Raw genomic sequence first — 13,386 nt, forward strand, 5'->3', positions numbered from 1 at the left:
TAAAGCGTTCATTTAAAAGATAACAATTATAATATAGAAACTATACACTTGCTTCTATCTAGTTATCACGGACAAAGAATATCAGGGAATTCAATTTCATCAGCAACTTTTAAAATAAGCGTAACATTAGGAAAGGTACTAACAATTGAATAACAGATACTAAGAGTCGCCCTTCTTGATATTTAACTTAAAACTTTAAAATGGAATCTAACCTACACTACGTGACTTTCCGAAGTGTCACGTTTATTCTCGTAATCTCCAGTCTCAACAAAAGCATTCAGTCTCAGATCTCAAGCATTTAATATATTATCTTTCTTTTCAATTACAATATTCAAACAAAATATTTAAGCCGATTAATACTAAACAAATATATACACAGCAGAGTAGAATATTCTTGTAATTGAAGAAGAGAATTTAAACAAGTTGTACTTTTTTATATACGTTTTGTAGAAGTCATAGGCCCTTATCTGTTTATATATATATATATACAAGTGAGTTTTCTTATACATATTATATATACGTATCAGACAAGCTTTAAGTGTAATGATTCAGCCTTTCCAATCAAAGAAAAAACCTACCATTTTCGATCTTCAGATTAATTTTTATCAGACTAAATCTTCTAGCTTTAAGTTTAAAGTTATTCCAGATCGCCAAATAAACTATTTATATATTTCGAGAAAGATGAACAGCGACACCACAGGAATAATAACGGCATATCTGTCTATAAAATTTGAATGAAAGCGCTTTTTTTTTTTCTGCGAGAAAATCGAACGAACGTAGCTCAATCCTATCCATGGTCTATCTTTATTGAATTTAAAGAAAGAAAAAAATACTTAAATGTAGAGTGGGAAATCTCTGTTAAAGCAATAAATTTAAATAGGTTTTGATCAGTTGGAACGCTGGATCTAAATATTCGTTGAATATCTGTAAATCACTTAATCATGAAACATACTTACGTCTTGTTATACATTACATTTGCTATTCGAGACTTCATTTATTTTATGGTCACTCGGATTTTTTTTCAAGCTTTTTTTTTTTTTTAACAAAGAGTGAACGATAATAAATCATCTTACCTAGTTATATTTCTCATATATATATGAAAAATTTATTTTCATATATTACAAATGGATTCTAACCTGTTAACTGCTGACAAAGCTGCCTCCCGTGTCAACGCCATCAAATCAGCCCCTACATAACCAGGAGTATGTCTTGCCAAATAATGAAAATCCACATCATTGGCCAGCTTTAAATTCCTGCAGAGTACTTGTAATATATTATTTCTGTTCTTTTCATCGGGAATCCCTAAACATACTTCACGGTCAAATCTTCCAGCGCGACGGAGAGCAGGATCAAGTGAGTCTGGACGATTTGTGGCTCCAATCACAAGAACATGATCACCTCCATCCTTCTTACTTAACTCTGAAAATTACACCACAAATTAAGACAATCATTTTTTTAAATGAAAAAATACTCGAAATAGTTCAAATAAAGGAATCAACCAAAGGAAAAAGACAAAATATAAATTTGAAAAAAAAAAACAAAGAAAAATAAAAAGAAAATTTAGATTTTAACAAGAAAAATAAAATGTTAAAATTTAGATTTTAACAAACTAATTTATAATAAATATCAAAGCCGTTATTACCACTGAGTGCAATGACAAGTTGAAAATGAATACGAAAACAAAATTAAAAAAAAAGAAAAATATACATACGCAATTAGATTTCGTTGACAAACTTTTAAGGTGCTAAAATAGCTATAATGAACACATGCTAAAAGTGGAACAAACAAGCTTTAGCAATATATAAAAAGCACATACGAGAGTTGTTAAATAAATTCTAAGTCATTCAAGAAACATTAGAACTAGACATGTAATATTTTTAGATCGTATTTATTGAACCTTCCTATGATGTCATACCAAATTTGGCATTAATACGACTTTTATTCTGTTGTTACAGGTCGAGGAAGACAGAAGAGTAAGCAAAGTGTGACCAAATGGAGAAATTGAAGGCGCGAGCTGTTACTGAGTATCTCTACAAGAAAGGTTTAAAGCCGTAAGAGATCCACACCGACATGTTAATACTTTAGGTGATAGTGCCCCTTCAGATGCCACAGTGAAGAATTGGGCAGCCGAATTTAAGAGGGGAAGAATCTTCATTGAATATGACACTGGATTAGGAAGGCTCGTAGAAGCACTAACTCAGGAAAACATTGACAAAGTGCATGAAACATTTATGAATGATCGGCGAATGACCATCAGACAGATTGCTGAAATAGTGGACTTCTCTATTGCAAACGTTGACCGAATTATTACCCTGAATCTGGGAATAAGCAAGGTTTCCGCGAGATGGGTGTTAAAACTTTTGACATCTGGTCAAAACCTCACCAACTCAATATTTCAAGGGACAATCTTCATCTCTTCCGGACAAATCTACATGCCTTTTGCACTCGATTCATAACAGTAGATGAATCCTCCAGAATACAAAAGTTCTTATGTGGATGGAAAGTGAATATGAAAATTTATGAGGTGGTACGCAACTGTGTCCAACCTTCATAGGGATGGGCTGAAAGAATAATCGACACCAGAACTAAAGAGCATACAAGAAGTTTCAAAGATGAAAACCCAGCAGTCACAGGATTATCCAAACACTTAAAAAGAATCTAACCACACGATAAAACATATTAATGTTTTATACAAAACTTCATCCTTACTAGAAAAACTAGAATTTTGATTTTTTTTTTCACAACCACCATACTTTCCTTGCTAGAAAGTAAGATTTTTTTGTGCATATGTCCTACCACTGCTGATTTATGATTATTTCGAAATTGCAATTGGCCAAGAAAAAGAACACATCAGGATTTCATTTAGAACAGTTAAAGGTCAACAAGTTTGTGCACGCTGGGAGCGCGGTAGCTCAGTGTTAGAAGAGCATTAATCTGAATTATCAATCATAGAAACAAAACAAGTAATATTTTGTTTTGTTTAGCATCAGTCTCTTTTTTTACCCAGACTACACTCTATATAATAATGGCCTGAATTTTAAGTAACACGTGTAACTAACGAGTAAATTTTATTAGTACCATACCTTACTGAATTAAATGGGCAAAAGAATAAATAAGGCTACATTTATTTGAGGGATGACAAACACTTAAAACAGAATAACTCACCATCCAAGCATGATAATAGTTGGGCTACAATACGGCGCTCCATTTCTCGTTGCGCTGTCTGTCGATTAGGCGTTATGGCATCTATCTCATCGAGGAAAAGAACACATGGTGAGCTCGCTACAGCTTGTTCAAACATGTCACGAATTCTTTCCTCTGATTCTCCAGATATTCCAGCTACCAACTCAGGAGCCGCTACTTTTAATAAAGGAACTTGTAGCTCCTTAAAAAAATAAATAATAATAAATAAATAAATAAAAAATATAATAATAAATAAATAAATAAATAAAACTCTATTTAGTGGAACAGGAATCTCGAAACGGAAATAAAGAGAAACATTTATTAAAAACTATGTATGCAATTTTGCTAAACATTTCATTTAATTGGGAGCGGAAGAAGTAGGAAGAAAAAAAAAGATAAATTACAGAACAAAAAAATAACTGTGAAATTCCGGGTAGGCACAAACTTGGAATCAGTGTGTTGCATATGTATTCGAAATCCCGTTATCATTAGATCAGTAACCATCGTTATTATTATACCCATTTAAAGAGGAACAGGCGAATACGAAATAATGAGAGGAGAGGAAGTTAGTCCACACTTATGATTGGCAGACAGAATGAAAATATTTGTATGCTCCTCTTTCTTTTTTTCTTTGTGGAGAAGGACAATTAGGAAGAAGAATTTTTAAAATATCAACATCGAACTTCGGTTGAAAGTTGAATGCCTTGTATTGAGGTGTAAAGGTTACAGATGTAACGATATTCATTGATGCATGCAAATAGAAAAGTAGTTTTTTCCGACATAGAATGCAAAACAGTCCGTGAATTTGTAGGATTTTTTTTTTTTTTTTTTTTTTTTTTTTTTTTTTTTTTTTTTTTTTTTAATCATCAAAACAACAGGATTTTAGCAATAATTCGGAGCGTAGGTAAGTTTCGAGGGTTCAATTCTTGTAATCAGGTCATGCAGGTTTGGTAGTCTGCGATATAGAATTTTGAAGCAGTTGGACCAGACCAGATTTACAACATCGCTAATAATGCTTTAGTAGATACCCCTGCTTCTATTAACATTTCTAATTGATGAGATTTTGGACCTTACTTGGACTATGTTTAAATATCCATCAATATTATCTTTATTAATACTAGGTGAAGTTACTCCCTCCCCCAAATTCTAATACAGAGTAATACTTTATTCACCAATAGCAGTGATTCAATTCTATGTACTTGCATTCTAGTCTAGATACATACTAGACTAGAGTTATTGGTAAAGCTCTAGATGCATAATAGAATGAAAAAGCATATTAGGGATTTAAAAAAATGTATTTAATAACCAGTTTTGTCCAAGTACAAATAAAGGTGAACCCAATATACGATAAGTGAAAATACTAAGTAAATTCGGGACACGCGCGCCCTATTTAAGAGAGTAAGAAGTGTTTCTTCTTACTTGGACTATGTTTTCTTCTTATTGAAAATCACAAGCAAGAGTCCTCTCCGTAAAGAAATATAATGAAAGTAAGGGTAAATACTGATGCATAACGTTATTACATACCTTAGATTACGACAAAGAGATTCATTAATAATTTCAATAGCTATTTCCCTTTGATTTTTTAAAAGTCCTCTATCGATTAATGCGTTGTGTTCGGTTTCTGCAATTGTTTTAGTTTACCAAGTATTATTTTTACTACGTGAGCAAGTTATTCGCACAGGAAATAGAAATGAGTAATGGAAAGCAAACATCGTTAGTATTTTTAAATGAGTACTCTCATACTTCGTAAGCAAAATAAAATTGTTTCTTATATTCTCATAATTATTTCCAAGTAGAAGGAAAATGGAAAAATCTGTGTAATTTACAATAACTTTCTGTATTAGAACTACAGAAACGTATAAAAGAGATAACTGAAAATTCTAACTTACACCGGCAATGGCATGTGCAAGCAACGTTTTCCCACAACCCGGAGGTCCGTGAAGAAGAAATCCACGAGGAGGACTAACACCTATCTGCCTGTAGACTTCTGGGTGCCGAATATGCATCAAGAGTTTGCAGATTTCCTGAAATAAGAACATTATGTAAATGAAATTAAATTCTACTTGAATATCAAAAGATTTTTCAGTTATACAACCACTACCAAAAGTGTACTTTCTCCCCGTGTTTCATTCAAACTTCAGAAAAAACGGACAAATTTCAGTACGACACAGAGTGAAGTCACTATTATTATTTCCAGATACAGGAAAATTATGTGTGGAAAATTCAAATGACTATTAATTCTTTACGAAATATTTCCTAGTCCATGTATTCTTTGAAACCATTTCTGGAAACACCCATGCAACTTCGAATGTTTGCATCTTCTTGGCAATACGCTTCAACTGCCTCTTCAATACTGTCAGATCGTCGACTTCGAAGATTTTCATTCACTTTTAAGTACAAAGCAAATCACACGGACAAGATCTGAACTGTAGGAAGGATAGCTAACTAAATGTTAGTTCTTCAGAAATGTCAGTCAGCACTGAAATGTGCGTGTAGGGTCGTTTGGTAATACAGACCTCGGAGACAATCCTAAATATGCCAACTGCCAGAGTTATCTTCCAATATTTAAAACTTACGAAAATGCGAACTTGGTCATCACTTTTATTACAACAAAAAATCCCAGGCAGATAACATTACGATTTTATTACAGTGATTATGCAAATGTCAGATTTCACTCCTTACGGCAATCACTGTATATTCTGTGTACCTTCATACATATATATGTGACAAATATATCTTCCATTAAGGCTACTTCTAAATTATTCGCGATTTTTGTTCCAAAGCTTAAACTTTTAGAATACATTCTGCGCACAAACACTTAAAGGACATCACAGAGCAAAGAAAGTGTGCTGACCTTTAGATTACGGGCTTTTGGACGCAATCCCATAACTTGCTAGCATTATCTGCGTTTTACCGGATATTTCTACAAACGTATCGACACAATTTGCAACAAACTAGAAGTTGCAAAGTTTCGAATTGACTAAATAACAATCAAAAAAGCAGTCTGGTACAAAATATGTCCGAAACTAAAAGATCTACTGTCTTTCAGAATCAATTACCGCTTGTATTCATCGCGGCATCCATTCAATGAGACGATCAAGGTAACGATCGTTCTGAGCATCTTCCTTCCACATCTCTTTCACTAAGCCCCATAAGACAGTCTGCGTAGTAGGAAACTGTTTTCTTAGGCTTATGTTGGCATACGCAGATGCAATCTAAAACATGGGAATCATCCTATTGCAGTACGCAACTCTGAAGTGAGACCTGTCAACATATAGAATGGTGCCGTCAATATAATACCGCATGAGAATAAAGTTATCGAACAGCTGGCAGCGTGACATTTTGACAATGTGAAAATACTGCACATCCGTTAGATGTTTCTCTATCTTATAGACTACACTCAGGTCCTTGGATGTTACAGAGATCCACCTAACGCTGACAAACAACAAACTGAAGTCTATGATAGGTAATGACTAGTTCCCAGCAGACGATAAACAACGACTGCACTCATATTTTCAAAGACAGCACCCATTTGTCTGACAAAAACCACTTCGTTTCAGTTACAATTCTAGCTGAAAGTGATCATCCGAGAGATATTTCTTCTCAAGCCGCACAACGAGGGACAAGACACGATTTCGAAAAACATCTACTACAAAAAAGTTGCTATCTGCCTCAAATAGTCGAGAGGTCATCCGTAATTGCCGCTAAGCAACACCAGTGAACTTGTGATTTCTTTTTTCTGTCGTCACATGTATTCTGACAGAACGACACAAATACTTAATGAATCGTGCAATATTTCTCTACCTTTGAGAGAGGAATCATATGACCTCTGTTTTCCTAGTGTTCTTAGCCGTTCGTAATACTTAGAACCGTTATACGGCAAAGAGGGTTGTGTTTTACATTATATACCAGATTATATTAAATAAAAAAAATTCTAATCTAAGTACATACTACCTAACAAATAATAGGGCTACAGTTTCGGCAAAATATCTTTGCCTTCATCAGACACGTCCTCTACCCTTCTTTGATACAAGAAGTTCCAAAACTAGAGTGAGTGGCATTCAGATTATATTACACAAACTGTACTTTACAAATTTCATATGCTGGAAGTTACCTTATTCATTCGAAAAGCATTATTAAAGATAAGAGTAATTAAAAAAGAAACATATTAAACATCTGAATATTTCCGCTAAAAAAAATAAATAAATAAATAAAAATAAAAATTAAAAAAAAAAAAAAACTTAATATTAGTTTCAAACAAAATATAACTAAGTATACCTAAACCATCAAAGAAAGTAAAACAACGCGATGCTGTCACAGCCTTTAATATATTTCATTTCCATCACCATTCCTTCTTTACCAAACTTGAGAACAAGGTACTTTTGGCATTCAACTATTATCTTTCAGTCTCCAAAACACACTTCACATTTATGACAATATTAAAATATAATCAATCACTCGATGCAGCGTGGCCACACTAATCAGGTCCATAAAAAAAGCTGTTATAGGTGAATCTTTATTTAAACCTCAATGCTGTTAATCTAAAGTATAGTCCTTAAGTTTAAGCTAAGTACATACTTACCTCCAAACACTTTTCATTTCCTCCAATGTCTGCAAACGTCTCTGTTGAGATAGTCAGAGGAATCTCCTTTCTCTTCTTACTGGCAGAGCCACCACTAGTAGCTGCCTTCCTTTTACGATTTACTTTTCGCGGCTTCTCTTGGTTAGCCTCTCTCTAAAAATGTACGATTTACATAAGTATGCAGACAATTAAAGAAAAAAGTAACAAGAAACATGACAGATCGCTTAGTCGCACATTTTCTCTATTTAAAAATTCTGAAGTATGATAATGTGTTAATCCATTTTTCTTTTTCGTTTACATGAATAAGTATTTCCATTTTGTCTTTTATCTTATTTCGTAAAAATTGGAATAGATGAACGCTATACTTCATCTCCTGTACACGTACTAATAAATGAAGTAATGCACTCTGAAAATTCCGTAACATGCACCCACTAAAAATATCCATAACACCTTAGATTTAGAATTGCATTGTTTATGCAGACACAAGGTTGAAGTACATAAGAGAATACCTAGAAAGTAGCGAAACACAACCTTGAAGTATATAAGAAAATACGTACAAATAGGGGATGTATGTATTTCTTACAATACTTGAAATACTAAAGGTGCGTAAGGGAGTTTTATATCGTGTGGTTGATCAGACCATACTTAGAAGTCGTGTACCTGTGTTTTCTCCAAATTCTCTCCTTTCCTCACACAACCTCAGTCAATCAAATAATTTCATAATCATTCACTTTCATTAATCATTCCTCCTTTAGCCTAAATAACGTAACTGCGAGATGTAAACCAGAAATTTCAAGTAATTTCATTCGTATCTAGGTAGCAGTGGATAGGGAAAAGATATCAATGTAAATTGCCCTTTAATATTTCCTACCAGATATTCAATTAATAGTTTGGAACGGCTCCTTTCCAGCGGTGGGGGGGAAGGCCAGTGGCTCAGTGCTGGGACGCTCACCCCTGGTGCGAAGGTAGCCGGGGCATGAGACTGGTGGACAACATTGTGTTCGTACATTTTCTCGGTTCTCCAGTTTTCTCCCACACTTTTCATTCCACTAACTCAGCGTTTCTCAACTGAGGGTTGCGATGGGAGATAAAGATAACTGTAATTAGGCTCAATTTATTTTTTATATAGACTTTTTTTCATACTTATTGTCAAACACAACAAAGAATATTAAACAATTATACAGATGAATTAAATAGTGATAAACTGCACATTGAAATACGTGCCTGAAGTTGGCCCCCCCACCTCTCCCAAATTACACCAAACGTTGCACATCGTTAGTGCATCGTTAGTGCACGTTAGTGCATTTAGAACTAACGTTAGTGCTATCAGCGTTTACGAGATATTGAAAATTTTTGGTGGGGGGGGGCAACTTCATATGATGTTAGCCCCCCACCCATCTTTATGCAGACAGATTTTCACAAAACTTGGCGCATCGCTAGTGCATCGTTAGTGCACTTAAACGCACTAAGCACTAACGTTAGTGCTACCCTATTTTGGGATTTATTCAAGATTTTTGGTGGGGGGCCAACTTCAAAAATATCAAATTCTATGCAAATTGACGTAGAAACATGCGGTTAACGGCAATCGTTAGTGCATCGTTAGTGCACTTAAACGCAATAAACAGCACCGTTAGTGCTACCATATTTTGGGATTTATTCAAGATTTTTGGTGGGGGGGCCAACTTCAGAAATATCAAATTCTATGCAAATTGACGTAGAAACATGCGGTTAACGGCAATCGTTAGTGCATCGTTAGTGCACTTAAACGCACTAAGCACTAACGTTAGTGCTACCCTATTTTGGGATTTATTCAAGATTTTTGGTGGGGGGGCCAACTTCAGAAATATCAAATTCTATGCAAATTGACGTAGAAACATGCGGTTAACGGCAATCGTTAGTGCATCGTTAGTGCATTTAAACGCAATAAACAGCACCGTTAGTGCTATCATATTTTGGGATTTATTCAAGATTTTTGGTGGGGGGCCAACTTCAGAAATTTCAAATTCTATGCAAATTGACGTAGAAACATGCGGTTAACGGCAATCGTTAGTGCATCGTTAGTGCACTTAAACGCACTAAGCTTTATCGTTATTGCTACCATATTTTGGGATTTATTCAAGATTTTTGGTGGGGGGGCCAACTTCAGAAATATCAAATTCTATGCAAATTGATGTAGAAACATGCGGTTAAGGCAATCGTTAGTGCATCGTTAGTGCACTTAAATACACTAAACACTGACCTTAGTGCTACCATATTTTGGGATTTATTCAAGATTTTAGATGGGGGCCAACTTCAGAAATATCAAATTCTTTACAAATAGAGACAGAAACATGCAGTTAATGATAATCGTTATTGCATCGTTAGTGCACTTAAATGCACTATGGATTAACGTTAGCATTACCATATTTTGGGATTTATTCAAGATTTTCGGTGGGGTGGGCAACTTCAGAAATATCAAATTCTATACAAATTGACGTAGAAACATGCGGTTAAGGCAATCGTTAGTGCATCGTTAGTGCACTTAAAAACACTAAACACTGACGTTAGTGCTACCATATTTTGGGATTTGTTCAAGATTTTAGATGGGGGCCAACTTCAGAAATATCAAATTCTATACAAATAGAGGTAGAAACATGCAGTTAACGACAATCGTTATTGCATCGTTAGTGCATTTAACTGCACTAAGCATTAACGTTAGCATTACCATATTTTGGAATTTATTCAAGATTTTCGGTGGGGCTAACTTCAGAAATATTAAAGTCCATACAAACATTTAGTAATTTCTACAAGCACTAACGATCCACTAATGAATGGCATTAATTTTTTGTTAGTGCTTGAATTTGGGGCAAGTTCACCGTGCCCTCCAAAGATATTGTACTTGTAGCACTTACACTAATGAAGTACTAACGTTAGGGGTTGGTGCACTAAGAAACACTAACAATTGCACTAGAAGATATCATTAGTGCTTTTGAATTTGGCGGAAATTTGATACAATTAAAAATTCCCAATAAATTTATTATGAGTTTCGTGACATGTAATTGGCTATAACTAAACTAATATTGAAGCACTAACTAAACTGTGTTTTCTAGAAGCACTAACAATGCACTAACGAATTGCACTATTTTTCCGTTAGTGCGTAAAATGTGGGTGCGAAATTCACGCTGACTTACCCAAAGATTTTTTACTTGTAACACCTACACTAATGAAGCACTAACGTTAGGTGTTTGTGCTCTAAGAAGCACTTACGATGCACTAACAATTGCACTAACAGACGTAATTAGTGCTTTTGAATGTGATGGTAATTGTATACAATGAATAATTCCTCATATGTTTCTTATGGGAGTTTTGAGACTTATTATTGGCCATTTCTACACTAATGGTGAAACACTAACGAAACTATTTGTATCTTCTAGAAGTACTAACAATGCACTAACGTATAAAACTAATTTTTTCGTTAGTGCTTGTAGTGGGGGCTAAGTTCACGCTAATTTCGAAAGTTTTCTTTACTTGTAACATTAGTGCTTCCTAGTGCACCAACACCTAAGTTTAGTGCTTCATTAGTGTAGGTGCTAGAAATAAAAAACATTTGCTGGCCAGCGTGAACTTGGTTCCCACTTCAAGCAGTAACGAAAAATAAGTTCAGTCGTTAATGTATCAGCGCTTCTGCAAAACACTCATAGTTCCGTTAATGCTTAACTATTGATGTAGATATGGGCAATTATATGCCAGAAAAATCCCATAAGACATTCATGGAGAATTTTTCATTGCGTCAAATTTTCGCCAAAATCAAAATCACTAATGACCTCTTCTTCTGAAATCGTTAGTGCTTCATAGTGCATTAACACGTAACGTTAGTTCTTCATTAATGTAGGTCCTACAAGTAAAAAAAACCTTCGGAAGCTTTCATGAACTTGGCGCCCCACTTCAACCAATAACGAAAAAATTAGAACCGTTCGTTAGTGCATTGTTCGTGGTTCTAGAAAATACTTTCAGTTTCGTTAGTGCTTCAATATTAGTGTAGTTATGGCCAGTTACATCTCAGGAAAATCATATAAGAAATTTAAGGGGAGTTTTTCACTGTGTCAAATTTCTGCCAAATTAAAAAAGCACTAATGATCACTTCTAGTACAATCCTTAGTGCATCGTTAGTGCTTAATTAGTGTGGGTACTACAAGTAAAATATCTTTGGTGCTCAGCGTGAATTTGCGCCCTCTTCAAGCACTAACAAAGTAATTAGTGCATTCGTTAGTGCTTCCTGAAAATACTGACACTTTGTATGGAATTTGATATTTCTGAAGTTGGATCCATCAAAAATTTTGAATAAATCTCAAAATGTGGTAGCACTAACGTTAGTGCTTAGTGCATTTAAGTGCACTAATCACGCTCTAACGATTGCCGTTATCCCTATGTTTCAACTTCTATTTGTATAAAATTTGATATTTTTGAAGTTGCCCCCCACCAAAGATCTGGAATAAATCCCAAAATATGGTAGCACTAACGTTAGTGCTTAGTGCATTTAAGTGCACTAACGATAAACTAATGATTGCCGTTAACCGCATGTTTCTACGTCAATTTGTATAGAATTTGATATTTCTGAAGTAGGCCCCCACCAAAAATCTTGAATAAATCCCAAAATATGATAGCACTAACGGTGCTGTTTATTGCGTTTAAGTGCACTAACGATGCACTAACGATTGCCGTTAACCGCATGTTTCTACATCAATTTGTATGAAATTTGATATTTCTGAAGTTGGCCCCCCACCAAAAATCTTGAATAAATCCCAAAATATGATAGCACTAATGGTGCTGTTTATTGCGTTTAAGTGCACTAACGATGCACTAACGATTGCTGTTAACCGCATGTTTCTACGTCAATTTGCATAGAATTTGATATTTCTGAAGTTGGCCCCCCCACCAAAAATCTTGAATAAATCCCAAAATATGATAGCACTAACGGTGCTGTTTATTGCGTTTAAGTGCACTAACGATTGCCGTTAACCGCATGTTTCTACGTCAATTTGCATAGAATTTGATATTTCTGAAGTTGGCCCCCCCACCAAAAATCTTGAATAAATCCCAAAATATGGTAGCACTAACGGTGCTGTTTATTGCGTTTAAGTGCACTAACGATGCACTAACGATTGCCGTTAACCGCATGTTTCTACGTCAATTTGCATAGAATTTGATATTTCTGAAGTTGGCCCCCCCACCAAAAATCTTGAATAAATCCCAAAATAGGGTAGCACTAACGTTAGTGCTTAGTGCGTTTAAGTGCACTAACGATGCACTAACGATGCGCCAAGTTTTGTGAAAATCTGTCTGCATAAAGATGGGTGGGGGGGCTAACTTCATATGAAGTAGGCCCCCCCACCAAAAATTTTCAATATCTCGTAAACGCTGATAGCACTAACGTTAGTTCTAAATGCACTAACGTGCACTAACGATGCACTAACGATGTGCAACGTTTGGTGTAATTTGGGAGAGGCGGGGGGGCCAACTTCAGGCACGTCATTGAAATACAAGAAAAATGCGAATACAATAAAGAAAACGCAATAATCGAAAAGCTTATTGCATACCGGAAATTATTTATGGAGGTCACTGACATGATGAAGTACAAGGGA

General features: G+C 35.0%; 1 protein-coding gene across 2 annotated transcripts in view; it reads right to left on the reverse strand.

The window, feature by feature from the left end:
* Positions 1 to 13,386, reverse strand: part of smid (nuclear valosin-containing protein-like smid) — a 48,758-nt gene that overhangs the window by 17,018 nt on the left and 18,354 nt on the right. For both annotated transcript variants that reach the window (XM_081765387.1, XM_081765386.1), the window contains exons 6-9: positions 7,766 to 7,918; positions 5,073 to 5,207; positions 3,166 to 3,385; positions 1,137 to 1,419 (exon numbers count right to left, since the gene is read on the reverse strand). In XM_081765387.1, the coding sequence (XP_081621513.1) occupies positions 1,137 to 1,419; positions 3,166 to 3,385; positions 5,073 to 5,207; positions 7,766 to 7,918 (791 nt within the window). The remainder of the gene's footprint in view (positions 1 to 1,136; positions 1,420 to 3,165; positions 3,386 to 5,072; positions 5,208 to 7,765; positions 7,919 to 13,386) is intronic.

The sequence above is a fragment of the Thermobia domestica genome, chromosome 7 (genome assembly GCF_964235325.1).
Source record: "Thermobia domestica chromosome 7, izTheDome1.hap1.1, whole genome shotgun sequence".
Lineage (NCBI taxonomy): Eukaryota > Metazoa > Arthropoda > Insecta > Zygentoma > Lepismatidae > Thermobia > Thermobia domestica.